Source organism: Ostrea edulis, chromosome 5, assembly GCF_947568905.1.
Source record: "Ostrea edulis chromosome 5, xbOstEdul1.1, whole genome shotgun sequence".
NCBI lineage: Eukaryota > Metazoa > Mollusca > Bivalvia > Ostreida > Ostreidae > Ostrea > Ostrea edulis.
The window spans coordinates 81948558-81961672 of NC_079168.1; the positions used below are offsets into that span (position 1 = coordinate 81948558).

Here is a 13115-nt window from a genome sequence, read left to right on the forward strand (position 1 = left end):
GAGAGTTTATTAAAGGTATGCAATACTGAACATGGTGTCGGAATGATAAATTATACTGTGTTCGTAAGATTCCCTACACGAAATTGACGGGGCACTCAGCCAAAGTTGAGAGAGGTTATAGAAATAGATATATTACTATTTCAGATCTCTTCCTTCCTCGTGGTAAAATTTACAAGCAGTCTGTAAATGGATGCCCTTAGCATTAAATAATAGATTTTTTTGTTTGATAAATTATATCATTGATATTAATCAGATATTATAAATGTGAGAGGTTACAACCCATAGTAGTGATTTAGTTGGGTTTTTTTTTTTTAGGTAACAAGCGAATTTATAGAGAAATGTCTGATTCGGTGATGTTTTGTTTAGAATATCCGAAACCAGTTAACCGCGGACTAAGTACGTGTATATACAGCGGATTGACCCCGTATTCGTGCAACCATGTCGTGCTCTGTCGCAGTGAAATTTTCAATGTTTTCTGAACAAATTATGCCTCAATGGGTCTTTCAATAGTTTCTTCTTTTCTTCGACCATTTAAATATAATGACATCTACTGTGTATTATAAAGCCATAAGGGTTTTCAATTTAAACAAACGTTCTAGGGTTACCCATTCAATATCGCACTCTCTCTGCTCGGAGAGTTTTTGTCAATATTTCTGCAATAAATGATCCCGATTAGACAGCGTTCTATTTATTAATAATTCATCACCCAAAGAGCTACTGAAGAACTCCCTGGAAACGCAAGACTGCACCACAATCTCCTCAAGGCCTACATGTATGCGGGATTTTCTCTGATAATCTTTAAAAGCATTAACAAGAGTTACGCAATATCGATTGTGAATGATCAAGATTGAGTGCCCGGATTATGTGGATCTTTAACATAGCACTTCTTCAGTAAGGTATGTGAGTCTCGGTCACCTGATGAGTTAGAACGGATCTAATCTGCACATATCAAGTAAATTTAAGATAAGCGAATTTCTTCTAATTTTCATGTAGTATACTTAATTTTCATATTGTTCTGTTAAAGGAAACGTTTAATGTTTGTTTACAAAGAAAATTTATTCGGGAGTTTAGCTGTAGAACAATTGCTTCCTAGTCTGAAAAGTTCACTTTGGTCATTGGACGAACAATTTGGTCCACTGGACTGACGGCTTGGTCCATTGGGCGGATGATTATTTATCAGACTTTGGAACTGCAGTTCTATGAGCTACATGGCATGTTGTCATTCAAATGTGTAAGATACTATTCTGTGTAACCAAAAGACGAAGCGGACACTTTATATACATAAATTTAGGGTGTGTTCGAACCATCGCGATAAATGTAAAAGAAACAGTCATAAAATGTATTTCAAGAGAATGCTATTTAGACACTAGGTATGTATGGATCTACTAGATATAATACGCAAATGAATGACTTGACGTTTCAGTGCAATGTAGATAGACACACTAGTGAGCGCGATCTACCTAACATGCCTCGGATCAACGTAGTATCTTCTGTCCCTGGGGCTGAGTCGGTGGTGAGACAATTACTCTGTGAACCTGTCGTAGGTGTATCGTGTCAGGGAACAAAACATACAAGTAAGATGTAAGGGGGGCACTTAAACAACAAATTTATACATAAAATACGCATCTCTTTTTGTTCAGGTGTACGAAACTACTGCAGTTGTGATATGGCATTGTGTGTGCGTGTGTCTTGTGCTATTTTTTCTTCTTCTTTTCTTAATAATTTTATTACTAATTAGTTGTGTCTTATGCCATGTTTCCCCCCTTTCCTTTTATATCCTATTCATATTTAGATACTAATTTTAGATGTTAATTTTATGTTTGTGTATATGTTTTAATGCAGGACCACAATGGGAACTAGCTATACACATGTATGCTAATTTGTGTTATCCTGGATAAATATTATGCCTTTAAAAGGCTATTATTATTATCTCTTCGAGTGCACTTGTTTGCATTGTGTGTCAGTTTCTATGCGGGTTTCATTCCATCTCGTAAAGAAATGGAGTCTCTCGGGAAGACCGATAAATATTTCAAAATTTGCTGACAATTTATGTTGAAATGTTTTACATTGTGCTACACTAGGATTATATAACTTGATGGACATTTACAGGGCTAACTTCTATCATGAACTTGTAGATGTGTTGACGTCCGTTACAATTGGAGTGCCTTCAGGAGACATTTACGTGTTCGATGTGAAATCTTGTTCAGCCATTGTGCTAGATGGGGGTCTTATTAGGCTTCTGCAGTCTGTCGAACTAGTTAAGGTACAACTTTCATTTGTTTTCATTCACTCATAAAGTAGCGCATAACACATTCATTTATTTTACTTCAGGTGTCAGGGGCGGGTCCAGGAATTGTGGTTACGGGGGGCGCCACTTTATGAAGCAGTGGGTCCAGGATTTTACCGATTTTATGGGGCTTGAAATATTTCTCCTATTAAGTTATTTGTACTATTTTTTATCATTTTAATAAGGTGAAATTAATAAAATGATCCAAATTTTAAGGGTTTTTTGGGGAAAATTAAGTTCTCCCAATAAAGTAATTCAAGAAATCAAAGGTTTTTGTCATTTATTTCTCCGGGAGTGGAAGAAATTATTGCTTCTTTTATCGTTTATTACATTTTCCGAAACAAGATACCGCGATTTACCTTAAATTTGAGAATTTTAGGGGGGGGGGGGGCGCCGGCTGCGCCCCCTCTAAATCCGCCACTGGGTGTTCATCACATTTCATCAGTTCATGTTATACATGATACGTCGTACACAAAATATATTTTCAGGTGTTTCATGACGTAAGCATCGACAGTAGGGTACTACAGCCATATGGTGTCAAAGTCAGGCATTATTTCGATACGCAGGTAAACTATCTGATACACAGATAATCTGTATGATATATAAATAATCTACCTGATATACAAATAATCTATCAGATATACAAATAAGCTATCTGATATACATGTACAAATAAGCTATCTGATATTCAAACAAGCTACCTGATATACATGTACAAATAAGCTACCTGATATACAAATAAGCTATCTGATATACGAATAAGTTATCCACGGTAAAACGGAGAAATTATATGCGAATCTTACGCAAAGCAAACATCTGTCAACATAGAATAACAAGCAGCTGTCTTTTGATAGGTTGGGTATTCCGTTCTGCTGGAACAAAAGGGATTTCCTCCAAGAAAGATAAATCTTCCACAACTTTGTAAGAAGTACCAAATCGGTCTACCCTCTCCAGATCAACAAGAACAGGTATCGGAGTTTCGGTGGCGATTCAGAATTTAGTTTTATGTATCCTTGCTAAAATCATCGGTAAACATTTATTTTATTTTTAATCAGAAAAGAATGGGCGAGGATGTGAATTACTGGGCTAAACGTCCCTTGTCTAAATCCATGTTAAACCTGTGTGCTGCATCCGTAATGGCCCTTGGAACTTTGTACACCTGTCTAGCCAGGTAAACACAGTGTACAGTACACTTACTCTCTCTCGTCATCTTTCTATCTCTATCTCTCTCACCTCGTGTTTTTCTTTTCAGTCAGTTAGATCCTGACATGTGGGCGTGGTTTGACTGTATGAGTGAGGAGAACCGCTTATCTCGGATCCAACAGAGGCGGATCCAGTCCGTGAAGACCGCCAGAAAAAATCAGCAGTTTATGGAGCACCTATACGAATATCCCGTGTCACGCCTCACTGAAGCGGAAAGACAGCTGATCGCCGAGTCGATGCCAGAGACACGCCCAATCTAAACTAGACTCACAGCGAGGATGTAGCAGCGGTCCTAAGATTTTGATCATAACAATATCATATGTTTGGAATACATGAAGTATTAATTCATATTTGATGTAATCATGGGCGCTGGCACAGTGATAAGTGACTTAACAGGGGTGGGTGGGATTCAGGCGAGTGTTGTGACCCATAGGCCTCTTGTTTTGTGTGTACTTGATTAAGTTCCCATTGATATAAAAACGTATGTACTGTTAATAGGACAATGATTCACTTATCACCAGTGTCCCCCTCAGTTTTATCATTTACTTTATAATAGGAAACTTTGTGAATTTGTTTTAGTAGTTTTAATGATATGTTGTTTTACGAAATATGTAGCACACACACAATTGACAACCAGTAGTATAATCATTGTATTTTTGTAATAAAATATCAAATGTTACAAAAATTATTTATTCATTATGAAATACATGTAGTGTCAAACAATCAAATGAAGTAATTTGGGTTAAAACATTTGGGGGAAATCAGCATAGTTCAAGAAGTAAGCCTCCCCCCCCCCCCTCTCTCTCTCTCTCTCTGTGTGTGTGTGTACTTTAGTTGTCAAGTTTTGCTATATGTGTAAATTAAACCCTCGGGTCGGGTCTCCTAAATAATTTTTGTACATTCACGACAGTTAATGACCCCCGGCCCCTGTACAGTCAGCCGTTCTTACTTGAGAGACATGAAGTCGCAAGACGCCATATGAAGTGGGCGTTGTCCCAATCTTCACTTCCTCCTTGTGCCGTTAATTGAATGGAGAGATTTCCCCCGGATGCCTCACTCCATCGTGTGTGCTGTCTAACGCTTTTTATATGTGTCCATTTAATATAAGGATGTTTATTTCTTATGATATGGTGAATTTTACTATCAGAGGGTTAAAGATGATTCACTATTAGTTAACTTGTAGTTTCATTGATTTCTATTATATTGATGATACTTCAGCGCGTTTCTTAATGCACGGTCGTCCATTCTCGGGTTTTACTGTAAAATGATGAAGTCGAGGTGTGAAGACTGACACAGAAAACGGTGGATTCTCGCAGGAAGCTTTTCCTGTCTCAGCTGGATATAACTTCCGACGGGGAAAACAGACACACAAGATGTACCCTTGTTCGCTTCGCTACTCCCAGCACGTATGCGAGTTTGTGTAGATCTAGGATGATGCAGTCCCGAGAGGAGCGAGATCAGTGGGCTGCCAACAGTCGGCAAATCCGGCTCCGCAAATTCCAAGTCGACGAGGTAGGCATGCATTCAGTTCTTTAAATCACTGGTCTTTTCATTTCTCGTAAAGAAAAAAATCGGGAAAGTAACCCTCTCCTACTCCAATGAGAACGTTAAGTGTGGTGAGAGCCCCTTGTCTCGTTATTTGTCTTCTTTGGGGGATGCACAATCGGTCTGATATGCAATTCAGTGATGGCAGTCTGCCGTATAAGCCTGCAATGTACCAAAACATGGAGAAAGAATTATCATTAAATGAACTAAACAATTGTTATAATATTGCAAAAATTGATCCAATTATGCAACATTTATAAGCCGATTGGTAAAAGCTCTAAAACTTCGGGAAAAGTTGTTCGCAAAACAAACGTCTAAACTAGTCGCAGAATCCTTTATGAGTCGAGATCTGCAAGAGATCTAAAAATGATAGGGGTATGAATTCTGGGCTAAAATGTTTGGGTGGTTGACTGGATCGGTGCCCTTCAGTCTCGCACTACACAGAAACGTCGATAAGTTCAAGGTCGAATAGAATATATTGCCGACTTGACTGGTCTCTCTCTATATAATGACACATGATGGATGGATTGTGCAGTGGTGGATTTGGGAGGGGGGGGGGGGGGGTTGGGGTTCGGACACCCCCCTCCCGCTCTTCTATTATTTTTTTTATAGTGATAACTATGCATCAAAACAAGAAGGGGCCATAATTTCAGTCTGAAATGCATTAAAATGAATGATTTTGAATCAATAAGTCAAGTTTATTCTTTTTGTTTATATTCTATAAAGGATGTGGTGACTGTAAATGAAAGGAAGAAGGAACAAGAATTTCAGTTGAAAAGGCATTAAAATGCACCATTTTGAATCAATCTTTTTAAGATTTTCCAGGGGAGCCCCCCCCCCCCCCCCCCTGGGAGGGGGTGAACCCCTCCCATGCCCTCCCCTTCGGGACTCAACACACACACAATTTTATTGATATTCAATCAGATTTTGTAATTTTGACTTCTTCAAAAAGGATCGAGTACTTATAATTGCATGCTTATCACTGCCGATTAGAACTCTTACATATTAGGGATCACGTAAATTGCGGCTTCAGCTCGACTTAAGGAAGTTTTCTATTTATTAAAGAACTTACTTTACCGATACGAGAGCTTATAACACTGCATTAAAATGTCCCCCTGGTCCCCACCAGGGCTTGACCCTGGACCCACTCTAGGGCATAAAGACGACTCCATATCCCTATCATGTCCCTTCTCTTAGCAAAACCATGGATCCGCTGCTGAATAATACGTGGCACTTTACAGTGTCTAGATACAGATCACCTTAAACAAAACCCTCCTACAAGTTCTTCTTCCCACTGCAGTTCAGCTCGTCAGGTCATTACTGGTGATGTGAATACAGTTGAAAATGACCTGAAGTCACTCAATATAAAAGGTTCGAAATTCAGGGAGCTCTGATCTTTCGATCGACGACAGTCTTCAAGTATTTCTGCACATAAGGCAGCAACAAGGTCCGTAACTCGCGGCTCTGGCGATTACTGGTTTCCTTCTGTTTCTATTGTCCTCCTCCGCGTGCCCTTTGGTCTTCAAGGCTGTCGCTTTCCAGGTGGTGTCTAATACGTCAGTTTCGAGATACGAACTCTTCTGTATAGGAGGTGCATTTAGTGGAACTTTGAATGCCTAAGTGGGACAGAATGGATATACAGCCAACGAGGAAGACGATGAAATGTATTAAAAGCGGCTTCTCTTTAAATATGTAAATGTGGGAAATACTAAATACTATCGAAAGAAATGTTTTACCGAAGTGAATACATACAGACAATGTCATATTTGCAAGAAATGTCTTGGATATGGTACTAATGACCAGCGAAACAACGTGATAGGATAAAAATTCTATGTATTTAATTACTCTCTAAATACTTATCACTTACTTAGTTTGTGTATCAGTCGAATTCGAGTTTTCAAACAGAGTATGAGAAACTTACTGAGTACATTCACTTACGCTATGATGAATATCTGTCCCACTCCCGCGTGTAAACAAATTCTTTCGCGCCTTACTATGTACGAGAGTTCTCCAAAGGGAAATAACTCGTACGTATCTCGAAACCGGCGTATTGGTTGTTTTCTCGTCAATTGACGACAGAACTTCATCTATATTATGAAAAAGGTGAAGATAACGAACAGTGATCAACTTCATAAATTCCATAAAGAATACAAACATGGACCCCAGGACACACCAGAAGTAGGATCAGATGCTTAGGAAGGGTAAAGATCCCATGTTGACCGGTCACATCCGTCATGATTTGTAATATGATTTTTAACGTTTCTATCGAGTATAATTTAGATACTTTGATAAATGCGATCGTATTTGTGGACGCGTCCGCGGAAAGATGGTACACTCCTGGTCAGTGTATTGGGGACATCACATATTACAATTTTAGGTCAAAGGTGAAAGGTCATGGTTAAAGAATTTTATATTGACAAAACGAAACAAAAATAGCAGAAGACTTTCCATACTCGCATGGCATTTCTAAAAGTGAACTTGAAGGTGGACAGTTGAAGAATCCAAACGAGTCTTAAGGAGGTACTCTACATCCTCATAATGGCTGACTTCCTTTTAAAACCTGGATGGAAATATGAGTATTAGCAATATTTACCTATTCATTTAATTAGTTATCGGCTATAGCTCAGTAGGTTAGCACGTCGCCTGCAGAACTGTAGATCACGGGTTCGAGTCCAGCAGGAGTTCTAATTTTTTTTTCAAATTGCTTTGGATTAAAACTGCATTTTTTGACTAAATAAAGTAAATTTGAAAATTTTCTATTTCAAAATATTGTTGTACATATTCTCCACTTTTCATCCATATCAAATTTCTCTGGTGTAGCATACCTCCTTAAGTTTACTTAAAAAATACACGGGTCTATCAACAAGTTTTACCTAGAGGTATAGTAGATTATACCAAGATTTAGTTTGACTTTGACAAGTGTGCGAAATCGGACTATACATAGTTTTATACTTGCTTAAGGGATCGGTCAATATTTATTGGGAGGTTGGGACCGGTGCATTCCATATTTTCATTTTTTTAAAATTGTTTAGAAAAATGTAAACGATAAAAGAAGCAATAATTTCTTCCTCTCTCGGAACAAATCTTTTGATTTATTGAAATACTCAAGGCGGCCCCCTGACCCCCTGCCTCATAAAGTTGCGCCCCCTATTCGCAATTCCTGAATCCACCCCTGGTTGGTGAAAGGACCCATAGGATGCAGAACAAGAAATATCCATAAACCTTGTTCTTGATGTACATGTACACCCCCACCCATTTATTTTTTGGTATCCATGGTGTATATTCCTTTGAGTACTTCTTGTCGCTAGGCCACCACGCAACCATTGAAACGAACTGAAATTGTCGATACTCGGCCTATATATCAGATTTTGCTTTCTGTGACGAAATTTTTTTTTTAATTTTTTTTTTTTGCTTTCTGTAAATAAGCTTCTTTTTTTTTTTCTGTAACTAAGGTTTATTTAGTTTTTGCTTTCTGTAACTAAACTTTTTTTTTATATGACCACTTTATATGTTTATCTGTTGAAATAAAGCTTACAGAAAGTAAAAAAAAAATGATGGAGCGGAAATCACACAAGTATTTGGAAAAATTATCGGTAGGCGTACTTCCCCTTATTTGACAGAACACAGTGTGATACGCATAAAATTTATGATACTTCATATCTAGCTGCAATAATGTAGTCCTATCCGCTTTTTTTTTTTTTTATTCTGACGTTTTCGGGATAGGGCTACAATTACATAGGATCTCCGTAATACTAATGGTGCAAAATAACTTTATGCATAACCGATAATAAGTTCTGTGTATTAGTCCCAAATGTTGATTATACCAAAAGGAGTACCAACTCTGTGCTTGGGCATGTCTATAGCTTCTATAGTTATCAATTAGCTAGACTATATAGCTTCAAGATCCCCGATGTTAAGTAATTATTCATCGCCAGAACACGCGTCCGCTTTTACTTTCAGATTATCACACTTTTATGATTTATATATGTAAGACTCCAAAGTGCGATGGGACTCCAAAGTGCGATAGTCACGCCAAAGTGCGATGGTCTGCGCCAAACCCCGATGGTGTGGCACGCCAAAGTACGATGGTCCTCACTCATGCGCCAAAGTGCGATGGTCTGACACGCTAAAGTGCGATGGTGTGACACGCCGAAATCCATTCGTTTGTAAACGACACAGTGTTTTGGTACTGACTGAACCAACCGTGTGTTGTTTCACCAAAATATCAGTGCAAAATCCATGTCCAAAAAATAAGAATAAGAACTTATTTCATTACCATCTCGTGTTATTAAACACAAAATTTTCCAACGCGAAATCATATAGAATGTTTTGTATTATAGCACACCCCCAGGAATTTAATACGTGTACATGTCAAACTAATGATAATGAATTAAAGAATGTTTGGGCGAAGAAGATAGTTCGACAACAAATGTACTTTGCCGTTCTCACTATCTTCAACAATGTAAATCTTGCCGTTGCTGTCGTCACAAACGTTACTGAACTCCGCACCATCGGACTTTGGCGTCACCATCGCACTTTGGCGTCCGTAACGTTAACAACCTATCGCACTTTGGAGCGACCATCGCACTTTAGAGTCTTACATATATATATATATATATAGAGAGAGAGAGAGAGAGAGAGAGAATCGAGAGAGATAGGGGGGGGGGGGGGTAGAGCGTTCGTCCCGCATGCGGAAGGCCGGGGTTCGAATCCCGGCCGCGACAGACATAAGTCATTTAAACAGGTATACTGACAGTTCCATCGCTCGGCATCAGGTGTGAATGTCACGGGTCCTCGGAAACGACATTAAAAACGGATGTCCCGTGTCGTGTCACAGGAGGTGTTTAAAGAACCCTCACACTGCTCAATGGCCGTAAGCGCCGAGCAAAGGCGGCCTAAATTTGTTCGGCCCTTCACCGGTCTTGGTGTGGCACGATAGAGATCCCTCCCTGCTCAAAGACCCGTAAGTGCCGAGCATATATGTAAGACTCCAAATTTAAGTGCGATGGGTCACACCAAACTTCGATGGTGTGACACGCCAAAGTGCGATGGTCCACAGTCATGCGCCATTTGAAGTGCGATGATCTGACATGCCAAAGTGCGATGGTGTGACACGCCGAAATCCATTGGTTTGTAAACGACACAGTGTTGTGGTACATACTGTACCAACCGTGTGTTGTTTCACTAAAATATCAGTGCAAAATCCATGCATAAAAATTAGAAGTTCAACTTTTTTCATTACCATCAAGTTGTCGTGTTATTAAACACAACATTTTCCAACGCGAAATCGTATAGAATGTTTTGCATTATAGCATATCCCCAGGATTTTATCACAGGTGCTTGTGGACAGGACTTCCGGTACCCCCCCTTCTTTTATTTTTAAATGTTCAATTCGTTGGGTATTTCGGACGTATTTTTGATAAAATATGTAACTTCAGAGTTTATCTATTTCAATGGAATACACAAATCTCGCATAGAAACCGTTTTTAAAAATGTCATATCACCGATCATAATATACACGGGCACTGGAAGTTAATGTAAATATATAGTATGTGCATGTATAAAAAAGGAAGGGTAGGACACTCTTTTTGAGGCAAATTCGGGTTTGGGTTATTGTGGGCGTTTCTCAAACGGCCTGACGCGATAAATCGTTCACATATACCTTACTTTCAATATATGTACGGTTTCTTTCCGTTCCAATGCCGTTCATTCGAAGAAAAAGATGTTTTTACACCTCCAAGTGCCTAAGAATTTCGCTAGACTGTCTTACTTCCGGTTTAATCGCACAGAATCGAAAGGCAAGTTGTGATTGGTCAATGTGATAAACATTTATAAGTTTATGTCATATTCTTATTGGTTGTGAAATAATGATAAGAATATTTGAACTATAAAAACAAACATGGCTCATGTACTTAACCACTAGTCTCTAACACCATCATGAAGTAATAATCCTGAGAATTATTTTCTCTACATATGTATTTATGGATTAGATAACGTGTGTCAATTCAGACTTCAATTTTATTATTGACCTATCAGAACTTACCTTTCGATTCAGTGCGATTAAACCGGAAGTAAGACAGTCTAGCGAAATTCTTAGGCACTTGGAGGTGTAAAAACATCTTTTTCTTCGAATGAACGGCATTGGAACGGAAAGAAACCGTACATATATTGAAAGTCATCTTCACAAGTCAAGGGTTATTGATTCGTTACCTCGCACTAACCCTTGACATCAGTCGCTATTTAAAAGTTGGGCTCGAGAAGAAGCATATGATTGGTTTGCAGCCTGAAGCTGCAAACCAATCAGACAACGGCTTTTATATCGGTCGAAAACAAAACTAAACAGTAAACACGCATGGCGAAGGCATTATGGTGTAAAATTTGTGGCCAATTAGTACAAGACAGATACCGTCGATTGATTTTCGGGAGTTCGTTTTGCTTGAAGAAACAATTAGACGAGGATTTGGGGTATGATCCGAATGAAAATGATGGATTGTCGAAGTACGTTTGTCGACTATGTTTTAACAAATTAAACAAATTGTCCAAAATAATGGGAACAACTTCGTAAGATAGCGATTTACCACTGCCGGTTTTAGTCCCAATAAAAACATCTTTTCCTTCTCTGATACATGATATTGAAAGCTTTTGGTTTTCAGTCAAATGATCGATTTGATGTTTTTCACATATCTTTTCGTCAACGGACGCCATTTTTTCCTTTCTGTTTATTCCCTTACCAAACTTTCATCTGAAACAAGAAATCCCATTGGCTGATTAATTTTAGCGTATTGCGTCATCCTTTTTCTCGAGCCCAACTTTTAAATAGCGACTGATGTCAAGGGTTAGTGCGAGGTAACGAATCAATAACCCTTGACTTGTGAAGATGATTGAAAGTAAGGTATATGTGAACGATTCATCGCGTCAGGCCGTTTGAGAAACGCCCACAATAACCCAAACCCGAATTTGCCTCAAAAAGAGTGTCCTACCCTTCCTTTTTTATACATGCACATACTATATATTTACATTAACTTCCAGTGCCCGTGATAATATATGAACAAGGTGTGCAACTCAGCCAGCGACATATTGAAAAAATCAACACCTCGCTGAGAAATCCTATCGAAATAACACCAATAATGCACATACCAACTGAAAAGAACGGTCATTCTAAATCTACTGATGATTCGTGGATTAAATGTATCGCTATTTGGTGCGCAATAACTAGTTCACACCGCTCAATTTCATCGTTTTAACCTCGCTACTTCTTATTTCTGACTATAACGAACGGAAGTTGTAATGCTGGAATATTTCTGTTCACACAGGTGCTTGTGGACAGGACTTCCGGTACCCCCCTTCTTTTATTTTTAAATGTTCAATTCCTTGGGTATTTCGGACCTATTATTGATAAAATATGTAACTTCAGAGGTTATCTATTTCAATGGAATACACAAATCTCGCATAGAAACTGTTTTTAAAAATGTCATATCACCGATCATAATATATGAACAAGGTGTGCAACTCAGCCAGCGACATGTTGAAAAAATCTACACCTCGCTGAGAAATCCTATCGAAATAAACCATTCTAAATCTACTGATGATTCGTGGATTAAATGCATCGCTATTTGGTGCGTAATAACTACTTCACACCGCTCAATTTCATCGTTTTGACCTCGCTACTTCTCATTTCTGACTATAACGAACGGAAGTTGTAATGCTGGAATATTTCTGTCGCAGCCAACTATTTTTAGAACGAGAAAACCCGGGACGAGGTCTTTCGAATACCATTAGCTACATGAAAAGGAAAGAGAATACCGATCAAAATATTTCAAATCGGTTGTGGAAAGACTTTAAAGACATGCACACTTACACATTATTGGAACCATACCACTTTTGATATATCCAAATATACTATCATTGTAAAGTCTTAACCCTATACGATATGATTTGGATCATAATGGTGTTGACACAATGCCCCCCCCCCCCCCGAATAACCTACATGAGTTTACTTTATTGTGTTTGCAAGACATTGCTGATAAGCAGTAGAGAGTTTCAACCAAAAAGTCGAATCATGTATGTTCTTCGGAGAAGG

At 38.6% G+C, this 13115-nt stretch overlaps 2 protein-coding genes and 1 long non-coding RNA gene across 5 annotated transcripts in view; 2 read left to right on the forward strand and 1 right to left on the reverse strand.

Annotated features, from left to right (window-relative positions):
• Positions 1–118: 118 nt before the first annotated feature.
• On the forward strand, positions 119–4175 carry LOC125651796 (piRNA biogenesis protein EXD1-like). Of its 2 annotated transcripts, none has more exons than XM_048880574.2 (7): positions 119–952; positions 1424–1574; positions 2136–2263; positions 2776–2853; positions 3142–3255; positions 3343–3458; positions 3540–4175. In XM_048880574.2, the coding sequence occupies exons 2-7, from the start codon at positions 1466–1468 to the stop codon at positions 3748–3750; spliced, it is 756 nt and encodes a 251-aa protein (XP_048736531.2). In that variant the 5' UTR covers positions 119–952; positions 1424–1465; the 3' UTR covers positions 3751–4175. The 2 variants fall into 2 exon arrangements, with proteins under 2 accessions (XP_048736531.2, XP_048736530.2); XM_048880573.2 differs by lacking the exon at positions 119–952 and adding an exon at positions 997–1231.
• A 233-nt stretch (positions 4176–4408) lies between these two features.
• The window catches only part of LOC125651792 (SH2 domain-containing adapter protein D-like), a 37157-nt gene continuing 28450 nt past the window's right edge, over positions 4409–13115 (forward strand). Inside the window, exon 1 of the mRNA XM_048880562.2 lies at positions 4409–5002. Within this exon, the coding sequence (XP_048736519.2) occupies positions 4922–5002 (81 nt within the window). The 5' untranslated portion in view covers positions 4409–4921. The remainder of the gene's footprint in view (positions 5003–13115) is intronic.
• On the reverse strand, positions 4595–12040 carry LOC125651799 (uncharacterized). Of its 2 annotated transcripts, XR_008803322.1 has the most exons (3): positions 11079–11997; positions 6974–7122; positions 4595–6651 (listed from the first exon to the last, which is right to left on the reverse strand). It is a non-coding gene; the product is annotated as an uncharacterized LOC125651799 (long non-coding RNA). The 2 variants fall into 2 exon arrangements; XR_008803323.1 differs by having other exon boundaries at positions 4595–7122; positions 11614–12040.